Below are 18,492 nucleotides of genomic sequence, written 5' to 3' on the forward strand. Positions count from 1 at the left end.
ATAAACTTATGCAAGTGATAATGCTCAGGTCTTTTACCAGTCCCTTTCTGTTATATAGCAGATACCATCAATTCTGTAGCCTCTATCTTTAAGGCAGTTAGCTGGCAGGTAACAGGCACAGTAGAACAGCACTGGATACAGCTGGCTTTTGCAAAAAGCCTTTCTTGCAAGAGGGCAAGCAGGGCCCTGCTTTTGCATCAGGGAACTGCAGTTTTGGTTTACTTGGTCATTATCAGGTTACATGCTTACAACCCCATTCTGTCTCTGTGCTATCACTGTAATTGATGCTTTACTTCCCACGTGTGCTTTGGCATCTTCCTATGCAAGCTGTTACAGAAACCATCATCTCCCTGTTGTATTCCATCCATGAACGATTTACAAGGCTTCCCCCCTCCTTTATACAGTTTTGAACTGCTGTCATAGATCTACTAACAGATGCAAGATTAGTAAACAACAATTTCTACACACATTAAGAAAATGAGTATTTATAGAAACAAATATCTAGCGTATAAACATTTTCAGTAGGTCTTTATAAAGATCCGTTGATTGTAGCTTCTCTGGCTGTATCTATACTGCTAAGTAAAAGCAGGCCAGGATTGTTCCCCAGTTCAGAGGCCAAAGCTAAGGCCCGACTAATGTCCATCCTACCTAGGGCAAGGCTCCTTGGGAGAAAAATTGTTTTGGAGAGAGCTCTTTAGGACTGTCCAAAATAAATCCAGGGAGCGAAGTAACAGTTAAGCGGTGTGAATAAATCAGTCCCGTTACATGGGCTTTTTGAAAGACAGGAAAATCCTAAGCCCTCTTGTAGAGGAAGGCTATATGGTTTGCCTAAGACCATTTTAGCTGCTGTCCACACAGCGGGTCAGCAGAAGAAATGCAGGACTGAACCCAGTTCTGCTTACTTTCAACCCTGTCCTTAATTTACTGAGCAAAGCCTGCTCTCTGGAGAGGAACAGTCAAAGCTGCTCTTGTGGAGGTTTGTGGAACGTCTAGAACTTCAGAGACAAGGAATTATTAAGCACTGGAGTGGGTGACTGCATGCCTCCAGAATGCATTACATATGTGATTTTTTTTTTTTTTTTAAGTTAATTCAAAAGGTTAAATAAGGACATTGTTGCTATTCACAAGTAGAGAACCCTTAATTTTTTAGGCTGTTATCTCTTTTAAGCAGAAGGAAAAGACACTGGTACTCTAAGGGATAGATTTCTTTGTATTTCTTCTTTAATTAGGAAGTATGCTATTATCAGAATTCATTATTTTAAAAATAATTCCAGAACTGAAGTAGCACATACAAATGAGTGTTAATAATACCGTGACTACATGGTGTCTACAATGCTTATTTCTAACCTGTTATTTCTACCAAATTTATGTTATGCATTCATTAGTTTTGTGCTTCGTATTGGCCAGATGGTACTTCAGTGATGATAAACTCCAAGGCAGAACCAGCACATGGTATACATACATGCTATTTTTATAGATATACACTCTATTTTTTTATATATATATATACATGCACACATATATATGTGTGTGTGCACGTGTATGTATTTTAAGACATCCTGCACTGTGAGCTTGACAACTCAAGACAGGGTTGGGACTAATCACAATTTTAAAGATAAATTTGGGGGGCAGAATAAACAGATTTGGCTGCTGACAATTCCTTAGAATATCAATATGAACCATCCCCAAACCCTTTCTACCATGACCAGATTGATTATATATAGTCCTTTGGCTTTCGAGTTATTCATCAGACTGTTTCATTCAAAACCCATTGAGTAAGCTTTTTAATTGGCTTCTTACAGAGGCTGTAACTGGTTGTTTTTAGATGCCAGATACTCATTTCAGACTTGTTTGGTATCCCACCTCTAATACTTTGAAATGCTCATCTTTTGGTCCATCCACAGTACAATGTTAATAGCCTTAGAAAAGTTTCCTGTGCATTCTTCTCAGCAGAAGGGGCATTAGGATGGTGTAATTTTAGAGAATCTTTAACTAAAGAGGTGTAATTCATAGACACTGTATGTTTTTAAGTTCTGCACTTAAGGTAAGATTAATCAAACCTGTAACAACACATTTTGGTTATTTCAGACTTTAGGAGGGAGTAGGGTAAGACAGGGCACAGTATATTCCTGATTCTGACCCTTCAGTCCTTTTAGACATGTTTTTAAAAAAAGAATCCAAAATATCGATGCTTATGCTGCAGTTACAGTGATAAGGGCTGGGGTAAGCAGCGATTCCTCATTTTGTAGTACAGACACAGGTATATTTGTGGTATCTATGCCCCAAATTCCTGTGTCCCATTTAAGCCTGTGTCCACTAATCCACATGCCTCATTGACAGGACTCAGGTGTTTGTACCACCATTTGGGAGACCTGGAAGACAGCATCAGTAACTTTGATTTGCTAACAGCTTGGGCGAGGGGGAGGTTTGCACACACATTTGCCATACAAATTCACATTCATACTATGGCACTCAAGGGAAAAAAAAAAAGAAAAAAGAAAAAAGAAGAATCTATGGTATTGTCCAAGTTCAATAATGACGAGGTATTTCCTATTCCTCAGAGCTTCCTGTTCCCTGTGACCCATGGAACTACCTCATTTAGGCATTTATAGTAGGACATCTGTGCTTGGTCTCCACTCCTCTCTTTACTGACTGTTTGGGAAGTCATAGCCCAGGCAGTTCAAACCACTTTCAAACTTCGGTGTCATTTTAGGAGATTTGAATATGGCCTCAGAGCTTATTCGAAGGCCCACACCATGATGATGATGATGATGATGATGATGATGATGATGATGATAATAATAATAGACTTACAGAGGCACAGTATGTTACTGTAAATTCTGAAATTTCACTTACACAGAGTTAACAGCCTGGTGCCTGGTACCTGAACCTACATCCCTAAGCAGAACACCAAGCTAATAGCCCTCTGAGAAAGGTTACCAGATGGTGAATTTCTTATGGTCTTACACGCCCATTTGAGATTTTAGGCTCTGAAGAAAATAAATGTATGCACATATGTGTGTTCTGAAGAAAAAAAAAAAAAAAGCCCTGTTAGCTTAAGGATAGAGATTGCCTTTGGGAATAACAGCAAGCGTTCGCTATGCTTCAATCTCCTAGATAAAACATGCTCTGTATGTTTAGCTGTACATACTGGACTAAAGCTTTTGAAAGGTTAATCAGCCACAGGTCGTTTAGGATCAGCTCCTGCTTGTTACACCACAAGCTCAACTCCATGCCACGGTCCAATAGTAAACTGACTTGGCAGACCCTGGAAAGCACTATTTGACAAATGCATAATGCCACAGTAATCAAAAGTTTTAGTCACAATATTTCAGAGATGGAACTTACCTCTTCCTGTAGGAATGATGGTACTGACTTGCTCAGTCCTTTGAGTTTTTCAGGATTGGAAAACAGCTTATTAGGCTTTGAAGGCACTGTGGAAACTGAAGAGCAGCAATTCAAAACGTTTCAAGAAGTTTGCACATCAAAGCAGTGCGATTTCGTAACGGGACACAGTTAGAAACAAACAACTTCAGATGAAATACATGCACATGCACAACCAGTTTACAACTCGGATGCAAGACTCCCCCCACCCTGGACTCGGAGAAGCTATCATTAGCTGTCATCGTTTGACATCTCATATAACACTGACCAAAGAACTTTGGTAGGAGCAGAAATGTTCACATTGCTTGACGTGATGTACAAGCCTGAGTGCTGCAAGCAAATTCTCATCAAATGTGATGAAGAAAAACATTTTCAGTTTACCTTCTAGATTTTCTTCCTAGAACAAGGATAAGTGCACTCATGCACTAACCACACCATCATTGACATTAGAGTCATCATGAGGTTCTTGGTAAGAAGTTAATGTACAAGCCAAACTCTGTTCTTTTATTTACTCAGACTAATGGCAATAGGAACATTTGTGTAAACCAAGCAATTTTTAGGCCTGAACTCGGAAGTTTCAAGTATTCCTAGTGAATTATAAGATGCATATTTCATTAATGATGCAGGGTTTTTTGCAGACCATCTCTTCAACTTTTGTATACCTCTACTGAACTTCACTTCCATGTTCTTTCACTGTACAAAGCTTAATTGCACAAACTAGCCTTGCAAAAATCCAGTTTGCAGTAAGCCCACGATTCTCAGATTTTTCCATGCTCTAACACCACTTATATTTAATAATGCACTAAAGCTCTATGTCTTTGGACTGGATACATATTGTGAAATGCACCAATACTGAATATCATATGACAGAGAATTATTTAGCAACAAACAGCCAGCTACAGGGGCATGTATCTATTGCATAAAACGAAACACTGCACACATGATGGGATTGTTTGCAAGGCGCGAGTTAGGCTTTTCCAAAGCTTTTGCTGTTGAAGCTCAAATAGTGCTCAACGTATCAGTTATTGTCAGTATGTAGTTAGATGCAGTTTTCCCATTGAGCAAGTATCCAGTCCAGATGTATAACTTGTTAGTTGTTAAATAAAAAAGGATTTTTAATGTATTAGTTTAAATATCGGTGGAGAAGTCTCTCCATTGTCTGCTGGAAGAATCCTATTACTCACTTCCTGCTGCATTTTCATTCCTCTCTTGATGCTGATCAGGTTTCAGACCTGCTCAGTGCAGTATTGACAACAGTCATTCAGTAGCACAAACAGCTTTGCAATGTTATAAACAACATCAATATATTTCACATGTGGGGAGTTTTTGACTTCCCCAGACCCCATATGTTTCTATGTTTTGCGTTGCTGTCCTCCTTTGAGGAGCTGGATCATAACAAAAGCAACATGATCATAACAAAAGTAACATGAGTGTACAAGTTAAGCAAAGCAAAAATATGAATAGTATTTTCAAGAGAACTTGCCTTATTCTGTACAGCTGTCTGTACAGCTATCAATTTAGCTGAGACTGTCGTTTTTTCAAAACTTCACTCTTAAATTTAACTCAAAACCCCTACATGTCTACACATTCCATATTGAATATATAACATGCTTTCAGTACAGGGTCTCCATTTGAAAGCAAAACATAGTACGCTACTTAAGTCTTGTTAACTTACTGGACATTGTATGCACCCTATTATGTTACGGTCAACCTGTTATACTATAGGCCACTAACATGCAGAACGCTTTAAAGCATCTAAAACATGACAATAAATGCAACTGTGCACAACTGGTTTTTTAATGCAGTAAATAAAGATTTGTGTGTTATATTCCACCATATTCAGTGTTATTTGATGGTTTTCTATTGTGTTCATCTTCACATGTTCTTGGATCAGGTTTGCTTTTATTTTGCTTAGATTTGGAATTTCTAAAGGCATACAGAAAAATTTAACAGTAAGGCATCTGTAATGCACTAATGGATTGATGATATCAACAGCAGCTGACCTAGCGGTTCATCTATTGCTTAGAGTAATTCTACTTTGCTGGACTGAGACAGGGATTATGAGAGGTTCCTTTGCAACTGATGTCTTCTAAAGGGTGTTTTGCATGAGCAAAAGTAATCTTACATCTTATAATGCAACAGATGAACAAACAAATTCAATGTCTACTTCGGCCAAGTCTTTCAACTGAGCTAATGCTCAAAGCTCTCAATTATTTCAGTAACTGTTTCATAGGCTGAGTGACCAAAGGCTAAAATAATACACTGGTAGGTGGTGCAGAGTTTCTACAGATATAGCAGGATATAACATAAGTATATTCCTTAAGAAAAAAACAACACAACAAAATTCTGCAAAAGCATTTAAGTCATGCTGAAGTTAATCAAATCTAAAAGTGCAACACAATTCTTGGTTTCAAAACTCCTTCACTAGCAAACAAGAGGCCATTAAAAAAACAGTAAACTTCCATGCAGACACAAAAGATATTTACCATCTTCAGCACTAAGAGCTAATTCTTCCTTTGGATTATTTATTTTTCCTTTATCTGTGCAGGAAAAAAGTAACACGTAGTTAGAAATTTTGCTGTTCAGTTCGATAAAATGGATGGCAGTGGTAATCACAGAATTAAGAGTAATGAGGACAAAAAACCCAAACAAACCAGCGGAGCCGTGGGAATGGTTAAATTCAAGAGATGCTTTCTACTTCACACACTGCTTCAAGCCTACATCCAAGCAGCAGTCTCATGTTGACTCAGTTTCTATCAGTGTGCTGTTGCAACAATGTTAGTGCATACCTAAAACCTAGAAACTAGTTAGAAGCAAGCAATAGCATAAGTAGTATTAGAAGAGTAATTTGCCAACAATAGCCAACATCTTTCAAAATCTACACCTCCACACTTCAGTTTACAAATGTAAGTTCAGCTTATGTCTTCCCCATTAGACATGGGATAAGCATGAAAACACTCAGGGGCAGGTTGAAGGAAGACAGGAATAATAATTTAAAAAAAAAAATCCTGGGAGGCTACTGAGGGAAGTCAGGAGTGAATTTTAAGTACAGTCTTGTCTCACTGTATTCTCTTAAAGTGAGTTTGGTATGTTAACTGCTAGAATACACAGGTGAAACACTACTAAACTAAGATGATTTTTTCGTACTTCCACCGTCTACTAATTTGACCCAAGCAAGCAGCCAGGGGACAATGGCAGTTATTGCTCATTACCAATTTGGGTAGTTGCCAATACTTTCACTATTGAAAATCTATCCAAGAAACAGTTCATCACTGATTAACACAGTGCATTTTTGATAGATGTCTGCTTCATAGACCAGTGTTGTTTCAAAATTAACACAAAGCACTGAAAACTAAACCGTATGAGAAAAGAATTCAGCTCTGCAGTACAAGCTCCATACGGCTTATTGAGAAACAAAGACAAAAACTACTACTTGGCAAAGCTGTATGGAAGACCAGCATGAACATGTTTAAGCCAAACTAGGGGTCATGGGAGACACACACAAGCTTTGTGCTCACTTGAGGTGGCTGATGGAATGTCCTCTAGACTTTTGGAAGGCATTTTCCTATCTGCACTCCTTTTCAAAGCCATCAAAACAGGGTTTAATTCTTCTTCTGAACCTGTTATGAGACAAAACACATGAACACTGCACACGCAGACATGCCATTTTAAGCAAGTCACTAAAAAAATCAACCATGGATTTCTCATGAGAATCTATTTTGACTGTTAGCAAAGACAGTGAACATTCAATGAAAATACAAAATAAATCCAAAATAAACAAAATAAATGTCTAATTTTGTGTCCATTCACTCTCTCTAAATTCTCTCAGCCATCAGTAGAGAGAGACAGGTTGGTTGATTTGCCCTGTGTAGGTATTTCTCTCTGTACCGACTAATAAGGGGGTTTGGGGCAATTATGGCACTTAATTGTCTATAAGAACAATATAGGATAAACTCAGACTTTAGCCATTTTGTAACCATCTTGTTATGAATCAGCACAAAAAATTTAATAGCTTTAGTTTTTCCCTCTGTGTAAATTTGTCCATTATATTTACTCCACATAGAAAGTAATTTTGTTTCAATACTTGAGTAACAACCACAAAAAAACCTAGCTGTGGAGATATTTGGATCCCTGAAATTATGCAGTTGTCTTCAAGGGCAGAATCAAGACAGACCTCGCTCCTTCAGAAACCTTTAAGACCCTCTCTCCTCTCCCTACCTCGCTTTCTTCCCCATCAGGCAACCAACCAGGCCTTACACTTCATTTATATGGCCACTTTCTAGTGCAACAGGCAGCAATACTAAATGAAATAGCACAGAGTATTGGTATTGTCTTTATATCCAGCCATTCCACTGATAAGTATTTACCTTTGAAGACTAGCTGGTCAAACTAAAGAATGAACTCAGTCAGCCACTGCTATTTTTTTTTTCCTCTTTTAATCCAGTATATTTAAAAGAAATACCAGATTTTGAGTGTTACAATGTTATTAATTTGAAGACGATGTCACAGGGAGGAAGAAAAGGGTAAATCATGAAGACTGATGTGATTGATTCATGCTGCTAAACTCCCCTTACTAAAAAGGCTTACCCAAATGTAGCACGTGTTTGTCAAACACTTTCCAATTAAAGGACTTAATTACTTCTTCCCATCCTTCCCAAATATCCAAAGCATTCAATTAAGAAATAAGTATCACAGACTTTCGGTTAACATATTACAAGTCGGCTACAAGAAAAAATTGTAGCCATGTTTAACAACCCAGCACCATGAATTTTAGAAATCAATCGGCTCACGAGTTGAACTTCCGGTTCCAGAGTGGGAATCAGAGTTTTCATCTGAAAATTTGGATCCCAAATTTGAGCTGTTCCCTTCTTCATCATTATCCTCATGCTGAGGCATTAGGCAGAGCTGAGCTCCTTCTGGCTGGGGGGAGTTGCTCTCATCTTTAAGTGGCGTGCTTGCTCTTCCGAATTTTGACAGTGCTTTAGATTCTGAATTCTTTTCAGAGGCATCCAAGGATGTGCTTTCGTCTCTCCTTCCTTTTTCGTTTATCTTGAATGGCTTGATTGCAATCATATTGGTGTCTCTTTCTAAGGGAGGAGAATCAACTGGAGCCATATTTCTCTCTTCTATTTTATTAATAGCTCCATTTCTTTTAGGAAGATCAGAAGCTTCAATTTCACTTACTGCAAGATCATTTACTGAAGCTTTGATATTTTGTTCTGGAGCTCCCCCTTTCATAGCTATCTTCATCTGTGTATGATAGCTACTTAAAGCATTATGTGGCTGTGACATTGTCATGAATAGAGTCTCTTTTTGTGATGGAAACATATGATCCCCAAACTTTCCTTGTTTATGTAACTCTTTGGATATTGGACATGAAACTTCAGATGCTTCTTGAAGAAGTTTTTCTAAAGAGCAACTGAATTCACTGAATTTTGCAATATTTGAAACAGAAGTTTTTTCTATTGTTTCTTGTATTTCTTGAGGATGATCTCTCTCTCGTTGATGTGAAGCATTCATACTTTGACTAGTCTGTATTTTACCTTGCATTTTCTTATCCATATTTTCCAGCACAGAAGCTGGTGTTTCAGACACCTCTTTCAGTAGCTTCTGCAAATTAACATCAAATACTCCATATTCAGCCTTGGACAGTGCAGATCTTTCTATGGTCTCACTGATTTCCTGCGGCAACTCTCCATCATGCTCATAGGTCGTGCTTTTAACTTCCACGTCAGCAGTCCCCCATACTGTGCGGTCGGCACGTTTTGGTTTAGGAGGTGGTGTTTCAGAGGCCTCCTTCAGCAGCTTCTCTAAAGCAGAACTCAAGCCACTGACCTTGGATGGGGCAACAGACTTTTCTATGGTCTCACTGATTTCCTGCGGCAACTCTCCATCATGCTCATAGGTCGTGCTTTTAACTTCCACGTCAGCAGTCCCCCATACTGTGCGGTCGGCACGTTTTGGTTTAGGAGGTGGTGTTTCAGAGGCCTCCTTCAGCAGCTTCTCTAAAGCAGAACTCAAGCCACCGACCTTGGATGGGGCAACAGACTTTTCTATGGTCTCACTGATTTCCTGCGGCAACTCTCCATCATGCTCATAGGTCGTGCTTTTAACTTCCACGTCAGCAGTCCCCCATACTGTGCGGTCGGCACGTTTTGGTTTAGGAGGTGGTGTTTCAGAGGCCTCCTTCAGCAGCTTCTCTAAAGCAGAACTCAAGCCACCGTCCTTGGATGGGGCAACAGACTTTTCTATGGTCTCACTGATTTCCTGCGGCAACTCTCCATCATGCTCATAGGTCGTGCTTTTAACTTCCACGTCAGCAGTCCCCCATACTGTGCGGTCGGCACGTTTTGGTTTAGGAGGTGGTGTTTCAGAGGCCTCCTTCAGCAGCTTCTCTAAAGCAGAACTCAAGCCACTGACCTTGGATGGGGCAACAGATTTTTCTGTGGTCTCATTGACCTCTTCAGGCTGACCTGTATCTTCTTGGCATGTTGATTCTACACTACAATTAGTTAGTGATATACTATTCATATCATTGGATGTTTTCATTCCCACCCTTCTATATTCAGAAGGTTGAAATGCAAAGGTTTCTCTGAGCAGGTTCTGCAAACCAGCTTGAGCCTTATGAGAACCCTCAAGAGTATCATCCTTGTCTGCTGCCTGATGTCGTAGACAGAAAGGTTCAAATTCCCTAAACAGTTTCCTGAGGCTTTTTTTGTTTTCATGCTCATCTGTGGATGGCACATTCACTTTTCCTGTGCTTTTGCCAATTTCTTCTTTTTGATCAGCAGGAGAAATGTCATGGCTCTGTTCTACTGTTTTTTCAAAGACCTTGCACTGATTTGAGTGAAAAGTTGTCCCTTTCAAAATCTTTTCTTTCAGGTTCAAGCTAGATGACATCTCAGAGGCTTCCTTTTCTAACCTCTTTAGGCCTAATTTAAATACATTAAGCTCAGCTTCCTCTTTAAAAAGATTGATACTTAATGGAGTAGTCTTGTTCTCCACTTTTTCTATAGGTAAACATAGCCAGTCATCTACTGCTGTATCCTTTAAAGCATCTTTATCACCAGGTGATTGGAGCAACTGCAAGGAAGCATGATGTTCTTTTGATGAAACATCACTTTTTTCTACACGTTCTTTAGCTTCTTGCTCTGGAAGACTCATCTTTCCCTGGAGTTTTGAGATAACTGGTTTTCTGTCCAGCTGGACAGAGTCTGTATTTTTTGTGTGTGTCACATTCAGACCTTTCAGGGTAGGAGATCCTAGAGGGAGTTCACATGCCACAGAACCTAGTTTCTGTGGTTTTTCTCTCTCAGATGTTTGGGTTTGTTGTTGAATTAACTCTTGCTTGCTCACATTATTTCTGCCTTTATCTTCCTCTGATTTTCTTTGATAGGTTATTGAACTACCATTATTTCTCAAAAAAACATGCCCCCTATCAATGCTACTCTGTAATTTAACTCTGTTATCCCAGAATTTTCTCAAACTCTGGAATTGTAAAGGATCTGAATTTTGATTCTTGGACTTTTCATTCATTTTTTCTTTTAAAGACAAAACCTGGAAGCTGGGCTTCTGTTGGGAACAAGCAGCAACTTCTCCTTTAAGTGTTTCTTTCTCATCTTTGTCTTTGCTTTCTGGGGAAGCTGAAGTGGCACCAACACTTGGCTGCAAGTTACTGGCTTTTGGCGATTCTGTATAGTCATGAACTTCACCATCAGATGGAAGTGTTCTTTCTGGCTTTTCAACTGCATGGCCCAGTCCAAACTCTTTTGAGTTTTGATATTCATTTCTTGAAGCCTGGCTTGTACAACTTAGTTCAGCACTTCTTAACATATTCTTGCTGTGATCATCCAATCCATTAGGTGGGTATACCACAGTTGGTTTTATTTTATCACTTTCTCTGAGACCTTTCAATGCACTGCCACCTGATGCATCAGTATTGATACTAACTTCTTTCTCTCCACGACTGGGGATAGTTTTATCCCTTTCCCAGAATACTCTGATCTTCCTTATTTTTCTTTTTTCTTGTATTGCCTTCTCCGATTCACATTTCTGAGCTGGTAGCTTGTGTTCTTGATGTTCCAAGAGATTTGATTTTTGATTTTGTTGCTTGATTTCTTGACCACGTTCTTTTTCTTCAACTCTTGTACAGTCAAATTCAGTTAGCAATTTGTCATTTTGCTCTTCATTCTTTTCCCCTTTCTTAGGTTTCATCCTCTCTTTTAACAGCTGTGTATCTTTTGAAATAAATGATGTAGGTGAAATACTGTTCCGTTGTTTAATCTTTCTAAACGGTAACTCTTCTCTAATTTCCGTTTTTCCATCCATGCTAGGCCCACTGTGTTCTGCAGGAAGAACTGCTGTTCTGGTTGAGATGTCCACTTCCTCTTTGGGTTCCCTGCCTTGGGAACTAGCTGATACACGTTTCCTATCTTCAGAACCAGAACTTCTTTTAAACCAATCTAAAACTTTTGATACAGATTCATCGGCCACTTTCATGAGTTCATCAGCATGTTTGTCAGGCTTGAAAGTGGTTTTAGCATCTCGCTCCTCAACAGGATCAGGCTTACCTTGTTGAAGACTTGCAGAATTGGTATTTGACACCTCATGTGCTTCTGTCTTAGCAGAAAGCTGATGTGCGTCTACGATGTAAACAAACTTATCAGAGTTAGGAATCAGACACAGGACTCTACAAATGTTCAATCTATTTTGAAAAAACTCTCAAGTTTTTTGGGGGGGGGTTGTTTGGTTTTTTTAAACTGTTAGCAGAGAAGAGAGTTCTCTGTCCTTCTGTTTTTGGAGAGAACCATACTGCAGGCAATAGAGTGAAAAATAAACTCCTGCACTGAGATATCCTACTGGAAGATTAATCATATTACTCTTGAGGGTGCGAGCAGGTAAGATTGGTTATCTCCATTCTAAAGGAAATGGCTACATCGAAGGGGGGGCTGGGCAGGGGCGGGGCACAACCCAGCATATTTGTGTTTAGTCCCATGAGCAAATCCCCAAGTCACAATTGGATTAGTATCAAGGACAGTTGACAGCAGTACACCAAAAATTCTTCTGTTCCCATGCAAACAAACAGATCTACCAGGCCTTATGGCAGGAATTTAATCCAAATGCCATCACTTCACCTTCATCATCCTCAATAAAGGTGCCTATCCAGGCTCTGATCTGATTGTTAATTCTTAAGAATACCCAATAGAATATAATCTAAAAAAATATTGGCTACATTAAAGCATTAAAATACAAAAAAAAGTGATTTAGAATTTAATTCTGCAGTACGTAGCACATTCCTACTATTTCCATTTCCTAGTTGTTAATTCTTAGATACAAGTGATTTATTCATTAATGAATACGTGCTATATGCTATTGCATTCTGTTCTTCACTTGTATTAGTCTCTTACCGGTAGAGTTTTTGTGTGACACTGATTCATGGCTCAAGAACTGGTTGGCTTTATATTCACGTGTCTCATCAACACTCGGTTCATTATTGCTATTTGGCAGGATATTGCTGGAGGTCTTCTGTGGAGTTTCAAGTTTCTTAGGAGTAACTGTCTTTGTCTGCAAGGCTTCATTAACCAGGAAGACTGACCTCTTAGTGTCACAAGGACCGGATGCCGATGTATCATCTTGTAAGCCATCTATTGTTTTTACTTGTAAAGCTGATGAATAGGTTCCCAAAGGCTTTACAGCAGAAATTTGCTTATTCCCAAATGAATCTGATCTAATAGCATCATTTCCACTACTCTTTATTTCATCAGATTCTAACAAATCAAACTCTCCTTTTTCTCTACCATGGTGTAGCTGTGGGCTTTGCAGAGGTTCTCCTCTACCTGTGCTAGATGAGAACCTCACTTGTTTTAGTTTTTCCAGTGAAATTTGTGTGGAGTCTTCCACTTCTTCCATAAGAGAGTTCTTCTCAGCTTCTCCTTCAAAAATAGTTGCAGTAGGAAGAGCATTCTTTTTCTGAACATCTAACATCTGACTAACACGAACTTCTGAGTCAGTGGAACTTGAACTTGAACTGCGCTTCAGAATGCCCCTGGGTGGTATACCAATGCCATTCATCCTCTCAGTCCGTTTGGCTGGTTTTGGAACAAAGTCTTCTCTTTGCAACACAGGATCTGTTGCTTTGTGAATTAATTTTCTAGCTTTTGGGACAGGACGTTTAACTAGTCCCTTCTGCGATTCATCAGTAGGTTCTACAGAAGGCTTCTTATGTTTCTCTGTTTCATCATTTTGTAAGTTTGGTTTAGACTGGCTCTCTTCTGAGAGTGACAGAAGTTCTGTAAGACACATATAGAGAAGAAATCATGAGTTTACATAATATTCATCTGCATAAACAGAGGGGTATGACAGTGCAGATCTAGAATGCAGTGATTATATTGGTTTATTAAAAACACCTGCAGTAAAACACAGGAGGAAATTCAACATAGGTGTTGATTTCATTTGTATGTAACAGGAAGTTTTAACAGATTAAAATCCTGCAGTTGTTTCTTATTCTAGAAATAGTTACTATTTGATGATTCCAAAGATAGAGAGCACACCAAATTTTTGCTCAGTGTCATTCCTGCAAGGGACAAACTTTGCAGGAAAGGACAGCTTTTGAATATGCTTACACCTTTTCAGGTTCAGAACATAAGCAGCAACCTATGGAAGTGGAAACAGGCTATTCCCACATTCATATGGAACAAGGTAAAATGCAGAAGTGATCCCCCAGTAGGGAGATGAAATTTTTTTTATTCCTAATGTCCAAGTCTTCCTTTTTCCTGTTGGTAAGCTTCATAACAGACAAGAGAGTAATTTCCACATATGAGCCTGTAAATTACAACTTCAAATGCCTGTATTGTGATATATCACCACTCATCTACTTGCTTGCAGAGAATACTGCAGGAAAGGGAGTATTCGAAAATAAATAGGACTGAGAAAACAAAGGAAAAAAATAAAGATCAAAGAGTTCAGCTTCTTCTGTTGAGCCAATAGCAACAATGACTGGAAGGTCATAAAGACAGCTATGCCAAATTCAAGGAAATTTCTCTGTTCTCTTAACAGCAATTCAGGACAAACAGCCCTCTCAGATGAAGTGCTTAATACTGACTAGAACTGTGAGTGAAAGAAAGGAAGCAAAACCCTTTTACTCATGTAAACAGCCATTTCCTGAGTATATTCACATTTTACATGGGGTTTGAAATGAACTAGTTGATAACTCCAAGTAGTTAAGATAAAACAGGTTTTGATATCTTACAAAAAGAAGCAATGAAAGTAAAAATAATTTCCACATAAACCATCAAGAAATTCACAGTCATGTGCTAAATAAGTATATTTACCCTTCTTTGATAGCTGAGGTAGAGTGGCTGGTCTGTTTTCTGATTCCCCACTGTTCACGTTATCACCTGATGCAGTGGAATTAAATGGATTTCTCCTTTGCTAAAAAGAGGAATTAACATTATAATCGCAGTCAAACTGTTCTATCAGTACAGTCTTGACAAAATAAATGAAAGTGCAGTGATTTCTTCTGTCTCACTACTCTGTCAGCAAAGAATCTGAAAGCATGCCTCTTAAATTGGATACATGACAAAAAAACTAAACAATATGAACCAGGGAACTATCAGAAGTGCTAGTGATAGCCTCATCCTGTTCTTTCTGAAGTCACAAACAACAGAGATAAGCCACCACTTAGACACTTGAAAATCCCAAATTGTTGCAAGTTAAATAATTTTATCTCTACTTCTGTGACTTTAGAGATATTGGAACACAGCAAGACAATTCTTTTCAGTGGCTGAAGAGATTGGAAACAATGTCAAGCACAGACAGCCACTGATTATAGCTGTAACAGCACTTTAGCACTGAACTTATAGTGTTTTCCATTATCTCGCTCCAAACCAAAAAACACTCATTTTTTCCCAACTTTTCTTTCTTCCTCAAATCTTTAATTATCTTTATCACTGAAGCAAAGAAACACACAAAATGTAAAAGATAGCTTCTGCTATATTTAATACCAATCATACCTTTACTGGTGAGATTGCTGCCTTCATAGGTCTTTCCTCTGGTTTGTCTAACACAGAGGTTATTGTTTTAGAGCTGCAAAGAAAAAGCATGTAACAACTTCAGCAAACAGGACATTACTTTAAGCCTTTTTCAAGAAGTAAATCAGAGATTTGTTTATACATACTCAAATATAACCTCTTGGCACCTAAAGTTTTCTATTTGGCCTGTTCTCATCAGATTTAGAAGCAAACCTTCTCCTTTCCATAGCAAGGGGATATTCTCACTGCTTTGTTTCCTTGCAAAAATTTCTTTGCTTGTTTAAGAATTCAATACAACTTCTACTTGGCATGACATAAACCATATTTTTTACATCTTTTAGATTTTTGAGCAAGCTTTATGTAAATATAGCCACTCTCCAAACAATATCAGTGTTGCTGTCTCCATCCTTGTCCTACATTTATATTTCTAGAGCTGAAATCGAAGAGGAGGAAAGTGCCAAACTCTGATAAAAATGGAGTTTTGCAAAGTGTCCAAGTCAGAAAAATCAGAGGAACCTCATCACCACTATAGCAAAGATGCGACATGCCGCAGACGAAAACACATCCCCTCAGAGGTACAGCTTATAAGCTATTCTTTGAATTAAGATCTATAAAATCTGTAGTTTGATAGCATAAGTGAAGTAAGTTATTACCTGTCATCCTGACTAAGTATAGCCCAAATAAGGAGAAATTAAAACAGCTAGAAGAGACAGCTCCTACATTATATCAATAAATATTTCATCTATTTGCAGAATCATGCAAGGGTTTTTTTTCCAAAACAATCAGATTTTTATAATTTGAGTTTATCTAAAAATCTCAGATATGAAAAAGCATTTGTTTTCTGAAGATGGAAGTTAGATGTGGATTGAAATACGGTCTTCATATAACAACCACATTCAGTATCTTAACTTTATATAGGAAACGCTGGCATTAACCAACTTACATGCTTATGATTTTGGGGATGGGGAAAACAGTACAAGGCAGGGAAAATGAATATTCTCCAGGTAGGAAATATGATCTCAGGCTAGGCAGGAAAGCAACTCCTACAGTTTTTTCCAATATAGATGTACAAGGAGATTCCGATACTAAATATTTCTTTGGTCAACGATCTTTGGCATGGGTGAAAAGGCTTTTAGATATTGATTGGTAAGTAGCAGAGCCATGAGACAATGCTTTTGAGGGCAGATGTGGTATCTGAGGACAAGAAAACAGCTCCCAGCTGCCATCAAGTTCCAGGTTCAAACAGGAGCTGCCTCCTCACATGGACAAAGATCTCTCCAATCAGGTAGCTGGCAACAGTCTGCCCTGCTGAGGAGAGAACAACTTTCCCATCTTCTCCAGGGTGCAGTACAGTTAACCTTGAAGTTTAGAAAAGCCTTGAAAGGCTGCGTGCCTCTGGACTGCTAAGTGTGTATGAGAAATGACATCACTCCCATTTTACAAATGGAAAAACATCGTTATGAAGAAGATGAGATGACACCGTAATGAGCAGCCTGAACATAAAGCTAGGAAAAAAATACCAGTTGTAATCTGAGCTATAAACTTCTGTATCTCTTCCTTGCTCTTTTGGTTCAACACTACCTTTAAGAAATATACCACCATGCACAGTGATACAAACCTAAGGTATGAGCTGATCTTGTAATGGAAACTATCTCATGGGTGAAAAAAATAAACTGTTCTTATATTTCAACACTAACTGCAGCAGCCTCTTATATGTATACACCAGGTATAACAGATTATTATTGTTCTTTTTATTTTTCTCTGATCCTAAATAAGAAAAAAAATTTCTAGTTCTCAAAGAGCTCAATATTGCAACTTTTAATTTATTTTCAAAAAACATCATTCCACATTACAGTTTTTAACCTTAGTTCTAATACTTTCTTTTTTTAAAGTCTGAAAATAAATATATTTATAGAAACTTTGTTCTGCTGAACTGGAGTTTGTGCTCTTGCTTTTATATTTATAAGCACTTGAGTTTGTGTTTTTGTTTTTATGAGCACTTGTGTGCTCCTGCACTTTGTGTCTCATCTACAACATTTACTACCCAACAGGACAAACATGTTTGGTTTTGTTTTTTTGTTTTTTTTTTTTTTTTTTAAGGTCTAGGTCATTAATGCTTCAACCCTTCCCTCATTTTAAACAAGGAAAATACTGTTATGTACCCTGGGCTGCAAGAAACCGATAAGACATTCTTCAGTCTGCAGTTTTTACAGGTGAGGAGATAACTAAGTCTCATTGAACACACACACAGTCCCACAATATTTTAGTGCAATGCTACTTCAGACTTACTATAGAGTAATTAAAGAGTTGTTAATTTGGCATTACATACTGAAAACCCTGCTCTAAAGAAAACAAAGTAGAGAAAAAACCACACCCAGGACCCTATAACTAAGTTTCACGACAAAGGGTCTGAAAATATGAGTTTACCTTCAACCTATACAGATGGGAAAACTAAACAAACAGTTCCCAGATATGCTGCATTCACAAGGTTAATCTAAGAGAGAGTGTATGAAGCCAAGCTGATAAATACACCCAGATTAAAAAATTCCTGCACTGCAATTCAGCAAAACAAAGTACTGAGAACCACAGCAAAGGCCCAAACTCCACACAGACTGGACAGAAACCAAGAGGCAGCAGGGCCAAGGCAGGAGCAAAGCTGGAGAAGGGGGTTATAGATTTGCAGGTGTTGTCAATACAGTCTATTCAGAAATGGGCCTCCATTCAAACAAATAAGCTTTCCTGGGCTCATCCTGAAGGGTGAAGAATCTGGTGCAAGTAAAGCTAGTGCAACCTAACAGTACCCCACAAAAATGTCCTTATCTAGGTATCCCAGCACCCCTATTATTCCAGAAGAGTTAGACGGATTTTAAGAATTAGGGCTTTTGTCCAAATTTTCACCTTACAGAACTCTAGGACCCACACTTGTCAGCTGTTCAGTGTAAGCTGAGAATATTTTCTAGCCTAGGGAAGAAAACAACCTACAAACCTAACTTGAAAGATAAAGCCCGTTTAATATTGCCCTTTTTTGAGATTCAGCATATAGACAGAAGGTGTCACTGAACAGAGGTAATATTGACAG

The 18,492-nt window shown here is 38.4% G+C and overlaps 1 protein-coding gene across 1 annotated transcript in view; it reads right to left on the reverse strand.

The window, feature by feature from the left end:
* SYTL2 (synaptotagmin like 2) overlaps positions 1-18,492 on the reverse strand; it is a 44,890-nt gene that overhangs the window by 7,346 nt on the left and 19,052 nt on the right. The window contains exons 5-14 of the mRNA XM_019472608.1: positions 15,396-15,468; positions 14,715-14,814; positions 12,792-13,673; positions 10,872-12,026; positions 10,482-10,646; positions 8,175-10,025; positions 6,903-7,004; positions 5,871-5,924; positions 4,569-4,616; positions 3,349-3,443 (exon numbers count right to left, since the gene is read on the reverse strand). Coding sequence (XP_019328153.1) covers positions 3,349-3,443; positions 4,569-4,616; positions 5,871-5,924; positions 6,903-7,004; positions 8,175-10,025; positions 10,482-10,646; positions 10,872-12,026; positions 12,792-13,673; positions 14,715-14,814; positions 15,396-15,468 — 4,525 coding nt within the window. The remainder of the gene's footprint in view (positions 1-3,348; positions 3,444-4,568; positions 4,617-5,870; positions 5,925-6,902; positions 7,005-8,174; positions 10,026-10,481; positions 10,647-10,871; positions 12,027-12,791; positions 13,674-14,714; positions 14,815-15,395; positions 15,469-18,492) is intronic.

The sequence above is a fragment of the Aptenodytes forsteri genome, unplaced genomic scaffold (assembly GCF_000699145.1).
Source record: "Aptenodytes forsteri isolate BGI_AS27 unplaced genomic scaffold, ASM69914v1 Scaffold180, whole genome shotgun sequence".
In the NCBI taxonomy this organism is placed as follows: domain Eukaryota; kingdom Metazoa; phylum Chordata; class Aves; order Sphenisciformes; family Spheniscidae; genus Aptenodytes; species Aptenodytes forsteri.